This window comes from Euprymna scolopes, chromosome 2 (assembly GCF_053919585.1).
Source record: "Euprymna scolopes isolate OS-2025 chromosome 2, ASM5391958v1, whole genome shotgun sequence".
NCBI classification, from domain to species: Eukaryota; Metazoa; Mollusca; class Cephalopoda; order Sepiida; family Sepiolidae; genus Euprymna; species Euprymna scolopes.
In genome coordinates this window covers 69,111,708-69,135,548 of record NC_136483.1, presented here as the reverse complement: position 1 = coordinate 69,135,548, position 23,841 = coordinate 69,111,708, and the positions used below count along the sequence as shown (strand labels likewise).

The following is a 23,841-nucleotide window of genomic DNA, read 5'->3' as shown; positions in this document are numbered from 1 at the left end:
TCATCACTTTTTTTTTTTAACATTGTTTGTTTTTATAATATTTAAACAGGGTTATTACTTCGCTTTGTTTACACACCTCTAAAAAAAAACCTGGGCAACGCCGGGTACCCCCGTAGTCTTACCTAAAAGCACATCTTTCAAACTCCTCGGCCTAACATTCACGGGCAACATGAATTGGAACAAATGCATTAGACGTTGTTGCCTCTACCATGCGAGAAAATTTATTGCACCAGAGAGCGAAAGTCATGATTTGCCTAGACGTTTCTTTCTCCAATTTTACATGGCAAAAAAAGAAAGAAAACAACATACTGCGGATGAAGTTTAGCTGCGAAATATATTTATGTTATAAATTTCAAACAAGTAAAATATTTGTTTATTTTCTAATATTACGTTGTGATTTGGCTTCCAAGCACACTTGATGCATATTTTATTCAAATTAAATCAACATTTCTATATGGAACTCACACCCTTGATATCAAATTAAACTTTGACATCAGTTGATAAAGCAACAGCCAGCAATTGCTGCTGCTGCTTTCAAACAAACATCTACAGCTTTTGACATTATCATTCATCCTTTATGATGTCAGAGCTTTTGGTAATAACCATTCTTCTGTTATGACCTCATTTATTTTCAAATATAATTCTTCAAAAACTAATTGCAATCTGAATGAAAACGGATCTAACAAATGACAAACTATATTTCCCTCAGGTGAGATTAGCTTTTTTTTTTTTTTTTTTTTTTTTTTTTTTTAATTTAATTGAAATAAAATCCATAATTTTTTTTTTCTCCAGAAAGATAAAACCCTGAATTTGATTATATTAAAAGCAGAATAATATAATCTTTTTTCTAGAATTTTAAATTGAAAATTAAAAGTGTTTTGCGCAGTTTTTTGCCGAACGAAAAAGAAATTAATATATTTTTTAAAAGGTTTTGTAATCAATTAATTTTTATGTCTAAATAATATTTACGATTAAATAATTTCATTTTAAAAAGTATTTATAAATAGAATTTTACTAAGGACTTATAGTTTAGCAATATTGAACCGCATCAACCATGTGTGAATTGAACACAGTCAACCAAAAAAAAAAAATTCAAAAGAAAATGCGGGTTTGTATTACTGTACACATACATTCGAAAAAGTTGTCAAAAAAACAAATATATAACAAATAAATGTTATCAAAGGCAAGATAAGTTATTTTTCTTCCTAACTGGATATATTTTTCGGGTTTTTATTCAATGTAACATGTTTATTCAGCTCGAAAAGCATACAGTGTTTACCGATGTATTGGAAAATTCAAAATGGCGCCTGACACTCTCTTTAACACGGTAAGTTCAGGAAAAGATGTTATAAATAATAAACTATACAAAATACTGCTAGAAACTCGCTCAATATATGTTACCGTGACATATTTTGACATATATTCGGTGTTTTTTTAATAGTATTTTGTCTAGTTTATTATTTATAACACCTTTTCCCAAACTTACCATGTTAAAGAGTGTCAGGCGCTATTTTGAATTTTCCAATACATCGGTAAACACTGCATGTTTTTCGAGCTGAATAAACATGTTACATTGAATAAAAACAAAATAAATTACCCAGTTTGGTAGAAAAGTAACTTATCTTGCCTTTGATAATATTTGTTTGTTATATATTTGTTTTTTGACAACTTTTTCGAATCTGTGTACAGTAATACAAACCCCAAAATTTAATAGTAAATTATTTGTTTACAGATAAACTGAATTTTCTAATATGGCCCAAAGTCCAAAAAAAAGTCTTTTTGAAGATGATGAGTTGAAAGCCATTTGCAAAGTCTGTCAAATTAAAATATCACGAGGAATAAAACCATCTAACATGACCACAACCAACATGTTAAAACATTTAACTATGAAGCATTCAAATAAATTGGAGGAGCAAAATAAAAAAGAAAAGGAACAAAAAAATTACCAACTAGTCACTCAGAGCAGTTTTATTAGTGAGGGTCGAAATCGCAGTGTCTTTTTTTTTTTTTTTTTTTTTTTTTTGCCTACGTCATCATCTAGGTGTCACCATTTTTTTTTTTAACCCTCCTTAACTTCAAAGAGTAAATACAATATATACAACTAAAAAAATAATTTTTAAAAATGCTGATTCCATTCATGAAAAATTCTTTTAACTAGAAATTAAAACTTAGGTAAAGATAGCTGACTGACAGCAACAGGAGCACTGGTTAACTACTGAACCACGTGGAAAGGTGTGGGGAGCGGAAAAAAAAGGAAATTAAATGATGATAATAAATTATGATAACCGTCTTTGAAAGGCACTAAACTCCGAAAATTTACTTCTTTAAAATTTTAGGCGGCACTCCCCGGCGATTTTAAAGCACTCTCTCTCTCAAAAAAAAAAAAAAAAAAAATTTAATTTTTAAGTTTGGGAAAGATATATTTATTATAACCAAATTCCTGTATGAAGACTGGATCTACTTTATTGGACGTTAATTTATGAGATAAGTAATTTTTCAATGTTTAATATGTTTTTAAAGTTTCAATTATCAATTAAATTTTTTTAATTGCATTTATTTTTCAATTTATTTTTAAAAAAACAGGGTTTTAAATGTATTTTTCAAGGTAACAAGCTTCGAAAGAAGTCTAATAAAAAAAAAATCACTTAATTTTTAATTTCGACAACCCTGAGAATTTAATTATTAAAAAAATATTGAAATGTGACATTTTTTTTATTTAACATTTCTATTAGTTCAATTAATTTTCTTTCAATAATTCATTTCACTCAACAAACTTCACCATTTTTTTTTTTTTTTTTTTTTTTTTTAATCTTTTTCTGTAATTTTGGCAATTATGTTTGCTCAATTTTATCTAGTATTTCATTTGTTTTTTATAGTGGTATCATTTTTATATGTGTTCTTTGATATACCCTATTTCAAAATTAGTTTGGCTAAACTTATTCTTCACGTTAGAAACAACGTGTAAAAGCAATGAAAAAGTAAGAAAACATAATAGGTGTTAACTACTCCTTATGAATTATGGAGGTCTGAAGAACTGCCGTCATAAATACAACTATCAATAGCTAAACAAAAAATCGTTTTTGAAATTCCTTTAATTGTAACTTTTCGCTATACCTACCTTTTGGTATAAAACACAAAAACTTTCGATTAATGGTATTTCTCATATATGGTCGTTAACTTTGGAAAGGTTATTTTGTATCTACGGCGCCATGTCACGTGGTATATTTTTTTTTTTTTTTTCATTACGCACGTTCATTTATAAATTATTAAATCAAATATTTATCTTTTTTATATTTAATTAGTATATATTTTCTTCCTCTTTCGCTATATTTTTTTTATTTAATTCATTAAATCTGTTAATTATGAGGACCAAAATAATGAATCGTGTGTATTTATTCTCTAATTTTCTTGTTTTTGTTCTGTTGTATAAATTCTATTTTATTTGTTTTTTCTCTGAAGGATAAATTCTATTTTCTTGGAGTTTTTTTTTCTGTATTCCAATTAAGTAAAATAAATTTTCTCTAAAATAAATTTTGCTAATTTTTCCGTTTAGTTTACTATATAATAATTTTATTTAAACCAAAACACGACGGTGTAGACATAAAATATCTCTTCCAAAGTTAGGGAACATATTTGGGAACTACCAACCATAAGTATAAAACTACCTGGTATATTTCAAAACAATAAATTCCCTAGGAATCGGAATCGTACTTGGTATCGGAATCGTTAATCAATATTTTCCTGGAATCGGAATCGTATAAAAATTAGGAATCGTCCCAACACTAGTAACAATGCACTTGGACGATTGAACGCTTTGGATAATTACAGATTTCGAAGGGGTTCTGCTAAAATTGTCATATTTTAAAAACCAAAGCAACTTAAGTCCTCAAAATACCATCGTTTTGTTCGAAAATGAATATATTTTAAGAGTTTTAAGCAAATAAAGTGCTAAAAATGTAACATTATAAAACAGCTTTTTCGGTAAGATTTTGTAATAATGTAATAAGTGCCTAAATAAAAAAAAAAAAAAGAAAAACATGGTTCCTTAAAGAAAAGTGCACCATTTATCACCCATAAAAAAATAAATTAGTCAACTGTCCTAAAACGCTAGAATGGTCTTGAAATGGTGAATTATTTTACATGAAATTCATGTGAAACTAACCCCCACTCTAAATTCTAAAATTGTTTTTGTTTTGTTTCTATCATGTCTTCAGGGTGTTCACACAGAATTTTCCTTAGCTCTATCATTAACCCAAAGTCAGTGGCAACCTTTCCACCCTCTCATAATTGCACAAAGACTCTTAAAACCACACATAATCGTCTTTAGAAAATGAGAGAAAAAACGCGCACAGGATTTATCTCCGATAGAAAAAAAAAAAACATGGTTAACTGCCCTAAAACACTAGAATGGCTCAAAATGGGGAATCATTTTACATTAAATTCCAAAATAATACTTGTTTATCTTTCATTAAAGTTTTTTAAGGTATTCACACATGATTGCCTACAAAGGTAAAATCGCATATTTTGGAGAGGAGGGGGTAAAGGCGTATTAATCTACAATAATACCAAAGAAATATTGCAATGTATTCATTTTTAGACAGTTCTAGATTTCAATTTTAGTTATTTGTATCTATAATGCATTACAATTCAGTTTTGAGTTCTTTAACTTCTTTTCTGTTAATGAATACCTGGCATTTATAAGGAATTGGAGCATATTTATGTGCATTTACTGCAGATTATTTGGAAACCATTAATTTTTGGAGATTTTTCAAAAGCATATTCTAATTCCTAGCACAAAAATACACTTATATGGTAAATTTCATTGCTTAATCTTGTGTTTTAACAAAGATATAGTATTTTTACTGAAAAAGTAGTGTAAAAAATGTGACAAAACGCATATGGTCTTAAGAGCGGAAAATATCCAAACGTGTGAGGCACAGAAATAGTCATAACTTAATTTTAATTGGATGTAAAAAAATTTAAGATTCTTTCTTAGCTCATCAAGCTTTTTCCATAGATATCAATATTGAAATATTTTAAGCTATTTCAATTTTTTCATGTGTATTGCTAATTAATGCTGGAGTCCCTCAGGGGTCCATCCTGGGCCCAATTCTTTAAATCACATCCTTACATCTAAGACTGTAAACGACCAAGTTCCCTCTGATTCTCTCTCCTCTGATCTTGAGCAAGTAGTACAATGGGGAAAGAGGTGGCTTGTTACTTTTAATGCATTTAAAACCAAGCTTTTATCTTTACATCATCAACGCTCTGATCCCCATCTGGCATCAATTAAAATGAATGTATCTCATCTTGGGGAGGCCTCATGTTTTAACAAGCTTCTGGGCTTCACTGTTACTCCTAATCTGAAATGGAACACGTACATCAAATATGTTGCCAAGGCCACTGGAAAAATGGTGGAATCCTTCTATCAATCCAGTAGATATTTCCTTGCTAATGCAATTCTCTATCTATATAAGAGCCAGATACGTCTAAAAATGGAGTACTGTTGCCACATCTGGGCAGGAGCTGCTAGAAAGGACTTATCCTGCTTGGATAGAGTTCAAAATAGACTTCGTAGCCTCGTAGAGGATGTCCTTTTTTTTCTTCCCTGCAACATTTTTCTCACAGAAGAGATGTTGCGAGTTTGTCTCTGCTTTATTGTTATTTTCATGGCAAGTGGTCGACTGAGCTCCAATCTATGGTTCCCCTTCGCCAAACTTTCACAAGAAACACACGTCTAGCAGAAAACACTATCAATAATTTCCCCCACTCTTTATTTGTGCCTAAACCTAAACATAGATTCCATGATTCTTTCTTAGAACTGCATACCTATGGAATTGTCTTCTGTTTTCCTGCTTTCCAGCTGACTACAATATGGTTGTCTTCTAGTCTAACGTAAACAAGTTTTTGATGAGCCGTTCCATATAAGTTAACAAATTTACCGAATTTCCATGACTAACGATTACTATATTGTCCAATTGTCTACTATACACTCTTTAACCCTTATCCCGGAGTGGCCTCTTAGCCTTGATAAGTGGTGATGCCTATGTAAAAAAAAAAAAATGTAAGCAAGTTTTAAAACAAAAGTTTTAGGCTGGAGTCTGTTCATAAACTTCTAGAATTTTGGAGGTATATATTCTGAAACTACATTACCAAGATTATTTGAATAAGTATATTTCATTTTGATCAAAAGGGGCCCAATAATATTTAAATTTTCAAATTTTAACTAAATTCAAATAGTATAAATAAATTCAAATAAAATTATTTTTAATATCTAATCTTCAATGTATGTATCTATTATTATAGTTAAAATTACATCTTTTTCTCAATTTGTAAAAGTATAGATACTAGTGCCTCCTTTTGAACCAGACGTAACTCTGCATTCGTTCAGCTTTCCCTAGAACATAATGCCAACAACTTTGACATAACATGGCGATCAGCCAATCAACACTACACGCTTAGTTTCCATTCTGCGCACGAGTGCTACTCCCCAGCAACAGACGAGAAATTGGATAAATATTGGAGGGAGGGGGGGGGGCAAAGAAAAGAAAAAAAAGGCAGCATATCATACATACAAGTCAGTTAGGAAGAGAAGAGCGAAACATGAATTTGACCGTCTTGGGCCAATAACAGCTACAGACACCGGGCGACGTAATTGACTTTTGTCAACAGTGGAAACTACTGGCAAAAACAATACAATGTGCAATATGCGGCCACAAGTGCAGCCTAGCAAAACGAGGGAGCATTACTGACAGCTATGGCTGGATATGTGCAAATGTGAAGTGTTCACAGTGGACAGCAATCCAGACTGGACCCTTCTTCGCTAAATCTCAAAGAAAAAAGAAAAAAACCCTAACACATCCACTTTTGTTTCAACTTTTTTCCAAAAATATGTGAAAAAAGATCCTAGCCACCACCCAAATACCCCTAAAAAGCAAGTTGAACTTTTTCACAAAGAAAAAAGTTTGTTCCAATTTTCCTTCATAAAAAAAATACTTGAAAACAAATGAAAGTTCTTTTTTAAACAAACTTTTTTAACTTTAAACCTTTTCTTAAAAATATTTGCTTGAAATTATTTGACCAAAAAAAGCACTTCTAACCTTTTCTTCACAAAGTTAATAAAAATTGATAGTTTTTTTTTTGTTTTTTTTTTTTTTAATTTTTTTTTATGTTTCTACATTTAACATTTTGCTATTTTATCTGCGCTGCTAGGCATAATCCAGCTGTTGATGTCATGTTCCTGGGAAAGCTGAGCAAACACGGAGTTACATCTGGTTCAAAGGATGCACTAGTACTAATGTACATTTTTTTTAACAAAAATTCTAATTTCATGTAAAACAAGTTGATCCATAAAAACATAGCATAAGCATTCTTCATGGTTACTATGAAACAAAACAGCTAAAGAAAACATCTTATGTGTCTGATCTCCAATTATTCATTTTTTTTTTTTTTCTTCAAAAAAGACATTTATTTGAAAGAAAAATTACAAACCATCTATGATTTACATAATCTGGTTTCCCTATATAAATAACTGTCCACGCGTGTGAAGGGTCAAAATGTATCATTTTTAACAGAAAAATGCTTTTTTTATAAATGATGTATGGGTGGTAGTTAAGTATAAGCGTGTGTACTTTAATATTTTGACTGCCTATGTATTTTTCATCAGAAATGAAAATACAGATCATTCAAAATCCAATAATTAAAAAATAATAAAAAAAAAAGTAAAAAAATAACCCTTGTTAAGGTGCACACCACAAATCCATCGAACCAAAGCTTTGTAACTTCTCTGCATCCCTGGAAAGACCGAAATATTAGGAATCCAGCATTCACTCACATGGAATATGGCACTACACATCTGGTTGTTGTAAACTCTATATCAAGGGAGAATGAACATGTTAAGATGAGCTCAAAAAACTTGCTCCAGTATATATATATACTGAAAGAAAATCTTTTTTTTCTCTACCCTCAAGTGCTGGTTTGATTTAATAATTATTGCTTCCATCTATATATATATATATATATATAAAAGCGAAAATGTATGTATGTTCGCTTTTCCTCGATGTCCACGAAAAGCTTCTTTCAAAGCGCTTGCTCACTTCACAACTTTTTAAAACTTTTTATATCATCTATAAATTGTAATATCTACGAATTATCCACGGAGCTCTCCTCTCTATTTAATTTTATTGACTTTCAAACGTTAATTATTCCACATTTCCCGCATCGGCACGCGTTACATTCGGGTTTTTGGTATAAAAAAAAGCGAACTTCGACTCTAATCACTAGGGCTGTGACAATATTCTCTTTCAAATATGCAAATAAAACCTGAAGAGCATTCTTAGCTTTGGACATATATTAAGGTAAAAGAAGACCTACAGATATTTCGGCCTTACTATAGTATTTTAATAGAACGGGTATAGTTGAGTAGTTGGTAATTTTGCAATGTTAGGGTCGAAAGGGTTAATTATTTGTTTTTTATAAATTCTATTGATGATTTTGTAAAAGCTTCAGTTAATGCCGAAAACGCAAGAAAATATATAGAAAAAACGTTTATTTTTATGCTATAAATACTTCTAACAATTAAACACTATCAAGCTTAAACAAATATTTTATTCATTGGATTTTACAATTAAATGCATTTTTAAGTTCTCAAAATTGAAACTTCTGCGGTTGTCTGCTAAAACGGTCTTATACTGGGCAAAAACTCGTTCCACGTCGCATGAGACTACTGGGGCATATTTCAAGCTGGCCATTTCTTCGGCACTTAAAACTTTTAAATGATCTATGTCATCCAAATTTCCTTCATTTTCAAAAGCCTTCCCACTAATACGTGCATTGAGACATTTTAAAGTAGCAAAACCTTTGTTCTTTGAAATGACATTCTTCAGCTTTTTACGAAATTGGGAGCCATCCATCTCCTCAAGTGTCATTTCGACCTCTCTAATTTAATTCAATAGACTTTGAAAGACTCAGCCCTTTAGTCTCCAACTTTGCAATATTTTTTGTTAAAATGGAAAAACTGTTGGTGATAAAGCCGAGATCAAATGGCAGTGATTCCTCATCCAACAGTTTTTTGGACTCCAATATACTTTGGGCCTCTGTTGAATCTAGAGACATTATGACAGGAGTAATTTCGGGCAAATGTTTGGCGTAATAATGCGCTGCATCTAACCACGTACCCCATCTTGTTACAATGGGACTCGGTGGAAGGGGCACTCCTGGGACTAGTTCCCTGAACTTTTCGATCCGATTGGGTGCTTTTAAAAATATACTTTTTACAGTTGAAATCAGTTTATTTACTTTTGGGTGCGCCTGCCTGACTAATTCCGCAACCCTGTGCAAGCCATGGGCCAAACAAGTAACGTGCACCATTTTCAGGTATAAAACCTGAAGAGCATTCTTAGCTTTGGACATATATGCAGCTGCATCAGTGGTTACAAGGAGCACATTATTATAAAGGACTTGCTGCGGCCACAAAAACTGCAACAAATCGTTAAAAAAAGCAGCGATTGTAGAATGATTAACTTTTGGCAGACATGCAATATTTCCCAAATAGCACTTGCTGCGTTCCTCTTCTACCCCAAGAATGCCAAACACAAAGCAAGCAATAAAACGCTGCTCTACATCAGTGGTTTCATCAATCGAGACCTACAGTTTCATTCCAGCAGCTTTTTCTCTGAGTGACTTCACTTTTGCTTCGTACACTTCATTAACGTAATATTTTCTTAGTGTAGTCTGATTTGGAATATTTCTATGTGTGTACCTATGAAGAAAGTCTTTGAACACATTATTGCTCAGTTTATGAAATGGAATATCCGCTGCAATCAACGCTTTGCATAAGTCAGTGTTGAACAAATTATTCGTACTGGCTCCTAAATCAGTTGCTGCAGTAGGAACTTCGCCTAACGTTGCCGTGTAGGTCTTTTTTGCCAGATGTGCGTTGGTTTTTAAATGCTGCTTTATTAGAGATTTTTTACAACTTTTGATCTGTAAAAATAAAAATCAATTATTTAATGGTAATATATACATTTAAAGGAAGGGTGGAAAAAGTTATTTGAAACCGATTAACATTTATTAATTAACGTAAAAAGTAGATAAAATAAATTGTAAATTTCAACGTTCAATCAAAGTTTAATACGGCTAGATTTACCGTTATAGAATTTCAAAAACAAAACTACTATAACAACGCCAATCTATTAGTCAACTATATTGCAAATTTTATGTATTAAAGTTTGTTCCTACCTGGATATTGCAGTATTTGCAGGTTAAGCAATTGCCAGTTAACTGGTAATCTTCAAATTCATCGGCATATCTTGCCATCCGTTCAGCAGGAATGCTAATTATTTTCGGCATTTTTTGTTTAGTTTTTTTAGATCTTGTAAATTCGTCCTGGGTACTAACACGCTTTGAGTATCTACAAGGACGAGATGTCTGTACATATTTATATATATGCCTATAATATCACTCTTTTTCAACAGACAAAATTTTAGACCCCCTTTTTTTTATGTAAATTCACATCTGTTAGGGTTATACCACGTTTAATTCATCTAAAAAAATGAATAAATTAAAAACTCTTATCCAAATATTTTCTTTCAGCATATTTTTGGCAAAACAAAACTTATTCCATAAATATTTTGCATATTCTTTTTTTTTAAGGAATATGCTTTTTATCAAAAGAATATTCTCTAACCCAATATATGTAAAGAATTGTTTTTTATTAAAGAATATTCTTGACATTGCCCTACTCATTAATGTATATACTGTTTATATACTGTGAACAATTGAACACTCTATGGAACTTAAATATTTTATTTATTGCATTTTATAATTAAATTAGTCTTTAAATTATCAAAATTAAAGCTTCTTTGGTTGTCCGCTAAAATAGCCTTATAATGAAAAAAAAACTCGTTGCAATCGTAGGAGATTACTGGATCATATTTAAACCTGGCTATTTTTTCGATACAAATTGTAGTTACAATCCTTTGGACACTACGGGGCCGATATATCGGCCCTGGAGACCTAGGGCAAAAAGGATACGCGGATATTTCGTCCCTAATATAATCCTCTAATAGAATGGCTCTCATTAGGCACCAAAGGTTATTGTAAATTCCCAACTACGAAGGTTTTACCATGTTTAATTTAATTTATATAAAAAAGAAAACTTCGTAAAATTAAGACTCGTATGCAAATATTTATTTCAACATATTTTCGGCACAACTTATTCCATAAATATTTTGCATATTCTTTTTTTTAAGAGAATAGGCTTTTTGTTAAAGGAATATTCTTTAAAAAAAAGAATATGCTTTTTGTTAAAAGAATATTCTCTAACGAAATATATGCAAAGAATATTCTTTTGTAAAAGCATATGCTTGTCACAGCCCTACTAATCACAGGCCCAGAGCCAGTTTGGTCAATGTCAACTTCGTCATATCAGACTGTAGCTTTCATTTCGCTCCTCCTAATAAACAGGGAGCGGGTTTTTTAAAAACAAACAAACCGATTTATTCAAAACTGTCCCGCACAAAATAACTGCTGAATACCTATCGCCGTCACGTCAATCAAAAACGCGCACCTGTGTTTTTTTTTTTTTTTTTAACACTTTACTATTTTCCAACTGCGCGTCGTCAACGCTTCGGGTTTTTTTCACATACCCCAAAAAACACCTGGGCAACGCCGGGTACCCCTCGCTAGTACTTTCATAAATCACAGTTCATTTTCTGTAGGCTGTTTTTGAATCCAGTCAACGACGGGTACTTTTGCTAGTTATAATGAATTCCCATTGACCACAAGATTACGTTACGTTTGTAAAGATATTTTTTTTTTTTTTTTTTTTTTTTTCCCCCCCTGTTTGAAACTTGCATTTTGAGATATACACTAAAAATGGTTTTCTTTATCAATAGCACACAAAATTGCAAGTTTAATTTTATCAAGAGTCACCAACCTAATAAATCCTGCACTATCAGCTAGGCTTCAGCCATTATCCCATCGACGAAATGTTGCATCCCTCTGCCTGCTTTATAAGTACTTACATGGTGGATACTCTGAACTATGAGCTCTTGTGCCCCCTTGATGTAAATACACCTGACAAAAAGCAAAATTTCACCTCTATACAGTAGAAATCCTTAGATGTAAGAAAGTCTTCGACTCTAATAGTTTCTTCTTTAGGTCTGCTAGACTTTGGAATTCCCTTCTGGGTCCTTTCTTCCCTGACAGTACTGACATGCAAAAGTTTAAGTGTAAGGTAAACAAACATCTTGCTGCTCAACTCCCTACATAGTACCCTTACAAATTGTTGCAAATAGATCCCTACATCAAAGTGGCACTGCTTTGTTTGGTGTGAAAATGCAATAAAAAAAAAAAAATTAAAGAGTTGCTGGAAAGTGAATGTCGGGATACATGAATTGCCATATTTATCTTAACTGGAAAAGAAAAACTGAACATTTTGTAGACTCATTTGTATTTTTCCAATTCAATTGATTTTTCAAGTACCTTGTGTTTCGTTCTATTAACAAATATTTTGAGGGAGGATAACTAACTTTTCTCTTTTCCTTTGTTAATCCTATCATTCGTAGCTCTTTCTAGTTTTCATACTAAAAAGCTTTTCTCAACTACAGTAAAAACCCATAACTATTGTCTAATTTGATTTTTTTTTGTCAGATATTAAAAATATAATTTTTTTAACTTTCTTTTTTTTTTTTCTCCCCCTTTTAACAGGATTTTCAGTTGACATTGGAAATTCCGTCAAGAGGATTTTATGATGGACATTTTCTGAAATTGGAAATTCTACGGACACTATCTTGGATATTTGTGACAAATTTTGTTCTGAGAACCTTGGTAAAAGGAAACTGGTTTTCTTCCTAATCAAAACTTTAAATTTTAATTTTTCAATCAACATTCTGACCAAGTTACTTGAAACTTTATGTAATGATTAAGTATATTCAAATAAATTTTTTCCTGGAAATTGGTTCATAATTTAATAATAAAGCACTGATGGCTTAAAAAAAAAACTTTTTTTTTTTTTATTTAAAAAAAATAAAAACCTTGAGCCTATTTCCTTCATTTGGATTGATTTGTGTTCATCATGGCAGAATCTGCATACAGCCAACCAGAAGTCTCAGACAGTGATAATTCTGTCAAGAGTGATATTGAAGAGAAGTTAGATGATGATTTCAACTTAAGAATTGAAATGAATGACGATGATGATGATGAGATGAATGGAGGAGGAGGAGATGAAGAAGAGATGGGAGTGGACGAATATGAGGAGGAAGCAGAGGAAACTGCTGAAGTCGAAGAAGGAAATTCTGAATCCACAGAACATCAAAATTCTATGTTAAAAACTGATCTCTCTAATGATAATGAAAATAATGATGATGAAGTGATGGATAATACAGATGGTGATGATGCATCTATATCGTTAACGTTACCTGAAGAAATCAAGTCCCAGGAAGATTCTAAAGAGGAAGATTCCAATGAGTCTGCTAAAAAGGAAGACAATACCAGTCCCCCAGCTCAACTTGATGATAATGCTACCACCCACTCTGATAATGCAGAGGCAGAAGCCAATCATTCAGATAATGCGGAGACTGAAACGAATGAAACCGATCCAGTACGTAGTGGAACACCGAATGCCCACTCTGACTCTGAAAGTAAGCAATCTTTCTTTGAGAAAATCGGACTTCTTGGAGAGGGCATGAAAATGAAAAAGAGTTCAGAGACCCTCGACAAAAATGTCATGCATCGTGAGTACAGCATGTACGATGAAAGTGCTTTCCCGGCTGTTGATCTTGATGAGAACGGTTTGCCAATTAGTGTGGATGACATGAATGAAGAAGATCGTGAAAAGAGAGAAAAAAAATTAAAATTTGTGAAAGAGATCAGCGCTCTCAGGCGTATGCTCTTAACAAAGGGTTTCATTCGTGGCTCCAAGTGGCGCCCAACTCCAAGCTACATAAAACAGCGTGATATTGCAATGAGTGGCAAGAAGGGCTTTGGTGCCTTCTCACTCGACAAAGAAATCTCAGATGAATCCACTCCAGATTCCAGTATGGATGGCTCACCATCTCGGACTATTTACCGTCAAGATGGTAGTGCTTCAGCTAGAATCTACCATCTAGATGGCAATCCTTCAGCAACTATTTATCGTCCAGATGGGAGCCCATCAGCTAACATCTATTGTCAAGATGGTGGTACTTCAGCTACTATCTACCGCAAAGGCGTGTCCAGAAAGAGAGGTCCTGTTAGAGAAATGATAAAAAGATGTCGGCCATGTAAAGTTGGCTTGACAGATTTCTTCAAGGAGCTTGACATCGATGTTTCTGAACTTTCCAAAGATTTCCCTCTTGTGAAGCGTATAAAGGTAATTGACTACAATTCTCAAGCCAACAACCCTCCTAGTGTCGAGCAGGATAGCTATGAAGGCAGTTTTCTTAGTTTCATTTCTAACCAGTCTGACTCTAAAAGTCCTGGCAAAAATTTCAAGCGAACATCCTACTCTAAACAATGGACTGAGGGGAATGAGAATCGGACAGTAACGGTTTCGAAATTACGTGCAGCTTCAAAGTCATCTACTGCCCCGCTCAGTTTTAGTTGTGTTCATTGCCAATATTCATGTCAAGAGAAGGAACTGATGACTGAGCATATTTACGCTCACATTACCACAAAGGTTTTCCGATGTGGCATTTGCGGCTTGGATTTCACGACATTTGGTACAGCTGCAATCCATCACCAGGCGGTTCACCAGTTTAGCCCTCAAAACATAGAAAAGACAGCCGAGATCGATGAAACTGAGCATTATCTGGAGATTAGGGAAAACGTGTCTGATGATGAGAATAAACAGACCAACGAGACCGAAAAAAGTGATGAAACAGAAAACAAGTCAAATGATGAGGGAAGCAACTCTTCTGATGAAAAGGGTTCCAAAACCAGTCCAGTGTTTATCTCGGTCGTTGTCAATGGCAACAAGTCAGGGAAGGACAAGAAAATTGTTGTGGAAGTTTCTGACAGATTTCAGTGCACGTACTGTAAATTCTCTACCGATCAGAGAGAGATAGTGCAGCAGCATATCGTAGCCGAACACACGGGCGCTGTGCATTACACGTGCACTCTATGTGATGGCCTGGTGCTTACATCTAAGGCCAACTTGCTGAGTCACTACAACACAGTCCACCCAGGAAAGACCATCAAATGTAGAAAGCTACCTGATTTCACCGACACTGAAGAACCTCAGCATCCAATTGAACCACCAAGTAACCGATTTAATCGGTACCGCAGCAATGCGTATGGTGGCAGAGGTGGTCTCTTGACACAAGGAAGATTTGGGTTAGTATTTTGTATTTCTTTTCTTTTTTATCTGTAAATTAATGTCTTATATATTTTTTTTATTCTTCCTACTATTTCAACCCCATCTTCAATATTTTTGCTAATAAGTGACATTGATATTTAAGCATTTAATTATCATGTTTAGTGAATCACTAAACATTTACTTGTATCGGTCATCCATGCTTTTTTAGTCTTGTTGTGCTGGTAACTATAGTGACAACACAGCAAGAAGACCAAAAAGTCTAAACAAAACCTATAAAAAGAAATCCAGAAAAAGTGGATGTGTGCTCCTTTTCGGCCTATGAAATGGCTTGCTTTAACATCACTCACCTCTGGCAGATAAACTCCCATCCACTGAATATGAAAGCAAAGATTTCAGTGCTATACCCAATTTACTAAAAGCTAAAGTAGAATTTGGGTTCCCTTTTTTTTTTTAAGTTTCTCTTCAATATGCAAACAGAAACATGTGATTGATAATAAAAGGAATAGGCAATAATTTTTACAATATCAGTACCCGAATTTGAATCTCGCATAAGTATAAGGGATTTTGTTTTTCTTTTTAAGTGAATGTGTTATGATGTTGATTTAAAGAAATTCACATTTATTTAAAAGAAAAAAAAAATCATCACTTCTTCTCTTTCTCATATCTATAAATATATATTAACAAAGTAGTCAGTAACTTTTTTTTTTTTCATTAAAAACTATGTAATTATATATTTGTAGTTAAATTAGCGTATAAACTAGTTTTTGTTAATTTACTTAATATTTTTAAATGCATGTATGCAGTATAGTGGATGTCAGATAAACATTAATCTAAAGCAGAGTATTTTTAATCTTTATCAATCTACTTAAAAAATGTAACGGATATTGTTTATAAGCTGCTGAACTGAAAGCAGGGTCTAGCCAAATTGCTAAAACTTTCATTGGTGTTTTTATTTATCTTTGAATTTTAGAACTTATTATTTTTCATTACAGTACATATTTATTTAAATCTGTTTTTATTCAAATGAATTGGATTTAATAAAGTAATTTTAGGTTTATCATCAGTCTATATTTTACTTGTACAAGTAATTAAAAAAATTTATTTTTTTTAAATTTCATCACAATATTAAACATCATATTTATGTTATTTGTTCAGGGATGCAATTTAAAACAAAACTATATCAATGATAACTTTTCTCTAGAAAAATTTAGCAGGAAATCTGATAATGATATATTACAAGTTTTTAGGGTTCTTCGTCTTTATCAGATGAGTTAATACTTGTTCGAGGGTGGGGGTGGGGTCTACTCTTGCTGATACTGAGTTTGTATGGAAGCGAAACAATCTAAGTTGCTGAAACAGTATCAGGTCCAACTACAAGAATTAAGAAATGGTATGGTAAGATGAAAGGTAAGGCTACAGGCATTGTTACAGAAATGTTGAAGACTGCTAGTGAAGCCAGCTTTATAAGGTAATCAGACTTAATAAACCAGATTGTAAAAAGAAAAAAGGGTGTTTCAAGACGTGGATCCTAGTACAATTGTGACTTATTACAAGAGTAAAGAGAGATCTGCATAGAGGTAATTACAAAAAAAAAAAAAAAATCAGGTCCTTCAAGTGGTTGGAAGAATAACTAAGCAGCAAATTCAATGTAATTCAGGAACATAGATGAAATGCAGTTTGGCCAAAGTACAAATTGTGCTATATTTATCATGAGACAAATGAACTTGTTTTTTGCTTTTGTGGATCTGGAGAAAGCATTTGACAACTGTCTTTGTGTAAACTAGCAGAAAGTGGTTAGTGAAGGTTCTTCCAGCCATATACAAAGTTGTATGTTTTTCATGGCGGGAAATGATATGAGAATGAGGTGATGGATGTGTAATGACTTCAGAGGAAATTATTTGGACAATATATGGAGATGTGTGCAGAGCAGGAGATATTGTTGGTATGCTCACATTGAAAGAATAGATGAGTTTTGGGGTTAGGTTCGTTGGGGTGGAATGGGAAAAAGTGATAAGGATAAACTTCAGAGAAAGGCATAGATTAAGACCTACCCAGAGATAAGTTGGTTTAGAAGTCAATTAAAGCACATGCCACATAAATCTGACTTTTTTAAACTGTTTAAAGAATGTAATTAAAAACATATAACGCTTGTATAGAGTAAAAATATATAGAAATACAAAAACTTATGTAATTGTTTATTGATTTACATGTTTAATATTTATAAATATTTAAGAATTATTTTAAAATTTATTTTAATTAAAAAAAAAAGGTTCATTTCTCTATAAACATTAATCTCCAACTTTTTCTTAATCGAAATTCAAAATGAAATCTTTGTCTTATGTTATGATTTAGTGATCTTTTAAAATTTAGAAAGGTTTTCTGCTTAACAAGTTTTACCTGTTCATTAAATAATTAGCATTATCATCAGATATGAGTCTGACATTCATTTTGGCAGTGAAGAGCAACGTCTTTTTAATTAAGCTGTTAAAAGCTTTGAAGGTACCAAAAGGAGTCACCACTTATTAAGGCTCGGAGGCCACTCAAGGATTAGGGTTAATGAGTGGTCAAAGGGAACATGTGATAGTAATCATTAGTAGAGGAAATTTGGTAAATTGGATTACTTAAGAGGATGGTTCATCAAATTTAATCACGTTGAGCTTGAAGCCAACCATATTGTAGTCAGCTGGAAAACAGGTAAAAGGAAGAGAATTCCACAGGTGTACAGTTCTAAGAAAGAAGGTTTGTTCATGGAATCTATGTTTAGGTTTAGGCACAGATAAAAAGTGGGGGAAATTATTGATAGTGGTTTTAGCTAGACGTGTGTTTTTTGTTAAAAGTCAGGACTGGGGACCGTAGATCGAAGCTCAGATAAGCACTTGCCATGAAAATAACAATAAAACTGAGACAGGCTCGCAATGTCTCTTCTGTGAGAAAGAGGTTGCAGGGAAGAGAAAATGTTTCTCAAATATGTCACCTTTTGGTGAACCATGTTCCTGACTTGGTTAAGTAGATGAATTTGGAGAACTTATAATATTTTTTTCAAACTATCTAATTAACTGTCAGATTTCACATGATTATCTGATTTGGAATTCGTCACTAAATTTTTAGGTGATTTCCAAATCTTACTAAAGATCTTGTTGCTAATAGTAACAGGCACTTTGATATATTGTGTGTGAATGGCATATATTTTTGAAATTTTTAATCTTATTCAGCTCGTGATATGGTTTTAATGATTTATTATGATTATCTTTGCAATCCTTAGAAAGCTTTTTTTTTAATGTTAATTAATGCAAGGAGTTGAAAAAAAATTGTGGAAATAATAACAAAATATGGGGGGGGGGGGTCTCGTTTTCCTTTTCAGTGAATACACATCTATAACTTTTACAGGTTGATCCTGTTAGAATATCTTTTTAGATTCACATTCTGCCTTCTCTCTTACCTTTTTAAACGTTCATTGTACATTATTATTGCATGCATGGTTGTTATTATGACATTGGGGTGGGGGTGTGAAATACGCTTAAATATGTTTTAATTCCTGCAGATTTCATATTTATTATTATAAAACAAATTCAGTATTATATTGTACCTAATATATAGCATTGATTTCAAAAGTTTACAAACCACCAGCTAGAATCAAAATATTTACCGCTCCAGGTGTTTCCTACGAATGTAGATATTGAAAGATGGATAAAAGATTTAATATTAAATGAATTGAATTGAGGCATGTGCAGAAAGAAAAAGAAATATTGAAATGCAAAATGTTAATTTCGACTTGCTAGTATGTCTGTACACATTATTCATCCAAAGATTTTGCTCACTGTAAACCATCCTTGGTGTATGATTACTATTTCCTGTTAATTTCAGTGTTATGTGACTAATACTTTTAAGAGTTTATTGGTTAAATATCTACTCACAGATACATACACACATACATCTACTGTTTTATTTATGTAGATGTAAGACAAGTTATGAAATTTGTACATTTGGCAAGAAATAAAATGTCTTTGTGTTTCTAACATTTACTTTTCTACACAACTTAATTTATCTTATATAAACATTAAAATATTAAAATGTATTTTGAAGATTTCAACACCAAATTTACCAACTATTGTTTTTTGTAAATATAATTTTATATTGAAATTTGTTTTATATTTTAAATTTTTTTTTTTTTTTTTTTTTTTTTTTTTTTTCCAGTTCGACAGATGGTGTTAGTCCATCTGGCACTGATATGGGCTTAAAAATTGTTAATGTGGTCAGTCTACACAGTGGTCGTAATTCTGGCCAGTCTCGGCGTCCAGGCTCCGGTTCCAACAATAACTGTATCATCCCTCCAGTTGGATTTATGGTTCCAGTTTTGCTCAATGCAAAAACAATGTCTTTAAAATATGCCAGTTCCAGTGCAAATCGCAAGTGTAAATATCCTGGTGATGACGACCCACTCATCAGTCGCTCCATCTATATGTGCAAAAAATGTGGCTGCGAGGCAAAGTTCCTGAGTCAGATGCAAGATCATATCATCAATTCTCATTCCGCTTTTTGTATGTACACGTGTGCGTATTGTACATTTAAGGGTGAAAAGGAAGCAGACATCTACAAGCATATAAACGCAGCTCACAGTGAATATGATGCTGGCGTGCCTCTCTCGTTCTTCCTCGACCCTGTTTACATTACTAAATACATTGCCAATATAGAGAAAAATCAGCAAAATCGCTACAAAGAGAAATTGGTAGGGAAACTCTCTCACTATAAATGTCGTGAATGCAGTCAAGAATATCCAGACGGTATTTCTCTGTATATGCACTGTTTTCGGGTACATGATCAGAAATTGATTTATCACTGTCCGTATTGTACCGAATTCTGTTCAGAGACATCTGACCCCATGCGGGATCATGTCACCGGTATCCATGGCAAAGACATTAGCAGTGAAGCGGTTTTCGCATTTATCTGTGATGGCAAACCAGAGCGAGATGAAGATTCTATACTTTCTGCTGAGCCCAGTTCTACACCTTCAACACCAGTGTTGAACACAACAAAAGCTCCTGAAACAAAATCATTTCGGAAAGATGATGATGTTGTTGTCATACTCCCAGACAGTCCATTAAAAAGTGCCGGTTCACAGCAAGTGATAAGGCCATTCACCCCTCGTGGCCGGAGTCGAGGCCGACCACCTCGCTCTCAGACCATTTTATTGCGGAACATGTTGCAAGCAAGAGCTAATGCATCTCCATCCTCAAGTTCACCTGGGCCCCTCCAACCGATGATGATTGTTGCAAATGCAGCTCATGAAGAAAACCAGGGCTCACCTCCTATTGTTATTGATCACCCAGAACGCACCCCCAAACCGCTATCTCTCAGTTCTCGTAGCACTCCAGAACCAAGTGGTGATGGTACATTGGATATGGACTGTGAGACTGTTGACGAGGATAATCCTGTTGATAGTGTTGTAGAAGAAGACTGTGATGCCAGTATGGGAGAATCCAGTAATGTTTCCAAATCTGTTTCACTCGGCCGTTCTAAACGGATAACTGGCAGCAACTCTTCACGTTCAGCCAGTCACCAGCTATCGGAACTTGCTGCACGTTCAGCTGCTGAGCATTCTGCAGACCTCATTCCAAACCAACCGTTCCCGCTAAAAGTGATCAAGAAGGAAAATGACATGTACCTAACTACAGATACTGCACTGCACAATGACCAAGTAGTACCTGTTTCTCTCCAAGCAGCATCAGGTACTGCACCCCTTGACCTCTCTGCTAGTGGCACCAATGAATCTGATGATATACCACCGGATGCATTCAAGGTGTTCAATTTGAGCCCAGCAGCCAGCCAACTGTCTACTTATCTCCCCACCACGACCAGTACCTATTCTAGCCCCGTTCCAGTTGGACCTCCAATTCAAACTGCAGACTACTCCAGCTCTCATTCCATCAGTAAAACTTCCAGTTCCGAAGATAGATACAACAAAGAGATCTACAGGTGCGATAAATGCAACTTTAAGACAACTTATCGGGCAGCTTTAAAGACCCACCATACTTTCAGACATTCACAAATCTACAAGTGTCCATATTGCACAGACACTGTCCCATTGGATAGCTTTGAAGTTGAGCCTCACATTAAACAACTTCATCCAGATGAGAAAATTGCATACATGCGGATATAATCTTTTATTTATTGTTTGGTTTAGGTGTTTTTTTGTTTTTTTTAACCAACTTTCTAAACAAGCAAAGGAATTCACATGAATTTCTCCAAACACTTTGTGACCAAAATAAACACTTTCAGTTAGCAGTAGACAGGATTTTGGTAACAAATACTAAATACAAAGAACTCTTTCTAACAGCCTTTCTTTTGAGAATCAAAATCTTTTGCTACCACCTATTTTGACTGGTGGCTGAAACTTTGTAGATGAGGATTGAAATCGGTTAGGACTGGATTTAAAGAAACATGAAAATAAAGCCGGGAGAAAACACCTTAGTTCTGTGCACATGCACATATAATTATTTGCCTCTTTTGTGTATAATTTAAATTCTTTCTCATACCTTCAGTGAAGTCCACTGAACTTGAAACATTGCCCATTAACTTAATTTTGTTGAATGCAAGAAATGTTGGATTCAACGTGGTTTTCAGATATTTTTTTTTTAAGCTTAATACAAAAATCTGCAAGAAAGAAACTTGTGGCAACATCTCATTTTGTTTCTGATGGAAATTTGTTTGGAGACGCTTTAGCCACTTCAGGAAAAAGGAAACATGGCCAAAGTCGGATCAGTACACGACCTCCAGAATTTTTTTGTACATTTGAGAACATGAAGAATTTGATTAAAACCCAAAACTTTCAAATACTTTTCATTGATTTTTCAATTAGTATGTAAAGTGTTGCAGCTTATTTTGTAAATCGTTTCAGACAGGAGATTCCCTTTCTTCTACAAATTGTCAAAATATTTTTTCATATTTTTTACAATGATTCCTAGAAAAGTTAATATTATTTGTACTTCATTGAAAAAAAAAATCTTATAAAAATTATCAACTTAAATCATTCCCTGTCTTTAAAAAAAGAAAAAAATATTAAAAAAAAAATAAATAAATTTCAAGTTAATATTTCCCTTGTGTTCCATATTTCCATCTCCAACAGTAATTTTTGTATAGTAAACAAGAGTTGAAGATCTGGACCATTCCAATTGATAAGCATGATGCAACAAAATTGTTATAATTTAAAAACAATTTTGAGAACTTATTTTAAAAGAATCCATTATATTTTTAACAAACCTTAATAATATGCAATTGTCCTTTTAAAGAAGTCTCAAGTGTTTTGGGTAATTTTTTTTATTCCCCCCCCCCCCCCCAGTTTTTGTAATATTAATTCTTGTATATAGTTTTTTTTTTTTTAATTATTTTGTATTTTTATTGAATAGGACTGCACTGTAATTTTCTGATTAATTTAGTCTTATGGTTAATCTTGTTATTGGGGTTTTTTACTCCATATCAGAAACTTGTATCTTTTCTAACCTAAAGAATACTGCATGATGGGATTAAACTAAAGATTCTAATAAAAAAAGGGAATATTTTCATGAAGATGTGGTAAGATTTTTTTAATCCAGTAAGTCTAAATGATCTTTCAATCCTCTCACTAATTTTCAGATTCTTTTCTCTGCAAAAAATCGAGTAAATTAGCTTCATCTGTTCTTAAGTGCAGAATTCAATCCGATTTAGTTTAACTCTTGGAATTTCTTTTCAATTTACTCTCAACTATAAGGGGCAAAAAGTGTTATCTTGTTCTCTTCTAAAAGTAACCAATTCTTTTGTTAACTTCCTGATTCTACCTCATTCTCTGTATTTAGATCTCCATCTCCTGATCTACAAATGAAAAGACAGTTATTCTCATACTTTTTATAAAACATTTAACTTCAAGAACTTCAAAAAGAAAAAAAGGAGGGGAGCATCCTTTGTTTCTTCCAAATGTTTCATCAAAAACATAGCCCTTTTTTTTTTCCCCACCTCTGTGGGACTTCAATGTGGTAGTTGTGACTGGGGAGAGGGGGTTGGGGGACAGTGTCCATCCACACAGCATCCGTCTAGTGCTCCACTTTATATTGCTGTGTTGATTGGCATGGGGGTAAGGGGTAATTGATCTCTGAAACCGGCGGGGGGGGGGGGGTATAACCTTACAATAAATAGTTTTTTTTTTTTTTTTTTGTTTTTTTTGCTTAGAAAGTTATCCTTATTTTTAGTTGTTGAAGGCCAGAGGATGAGTTGGCCGAAACATGTGAAACAACTGTAAAGATGAGGATAACAGTCCACAAAAAAAAGAATGTACAAATTATGAAACCTCATCTCAAAGAATCCCCCCCCCCCATAATAATAAAATAAAGTTATGTTCTATTGACCAAATATTAAAAAAATCTTGCTCTGCTCACATGCATACACACACACACATGTATAAATCACAACTACACACTTGTATTTCAGCACTAGCATTGTGTCATGCCATTATTACATTTCAATATTATCCATTTTAAACATGAATAAAAAGAAAGAAATATATTTATTTTCAA

At 33.1% G+C, this 23,841-nt stretch overlaps 1 protein-coding gene across 10 annotated transcripts in view; it reads left to right on the top strand.

Moving 5' to 3' along the window:
• LOC145291956 (uncharacterized) overlaps positions 1–23,841 on the top strand; it is an 80,880-nt gene extending 57,039 nt beyond the window's left edge. For 9 of the 10 annotated variants that reach the window (XM_080137938.1, XM_080137922.1, XM_080137946.1 and 6 more), the window contains 2 exons: positions 12,712–15,315; positions 19,493–23,841. In XM_080137938.1, the coding sequence (XP_079994064.1) occupies positions 13,079–15,315; positions 19,493–21,455 (4,200 nt within the window). In that variant the 5' untranslated portion in view covers positions 12,712–13,078 and the 3' untranslated portion in view covers positions 21,456–23,841. Of the gene's footprint in view, positions 1–582; positions 710–12,711; positions 15,316–19,492 lie in introns of those variants that run through there. The other variant, XM_080137897.1, reaches the window with a different exon arrangement.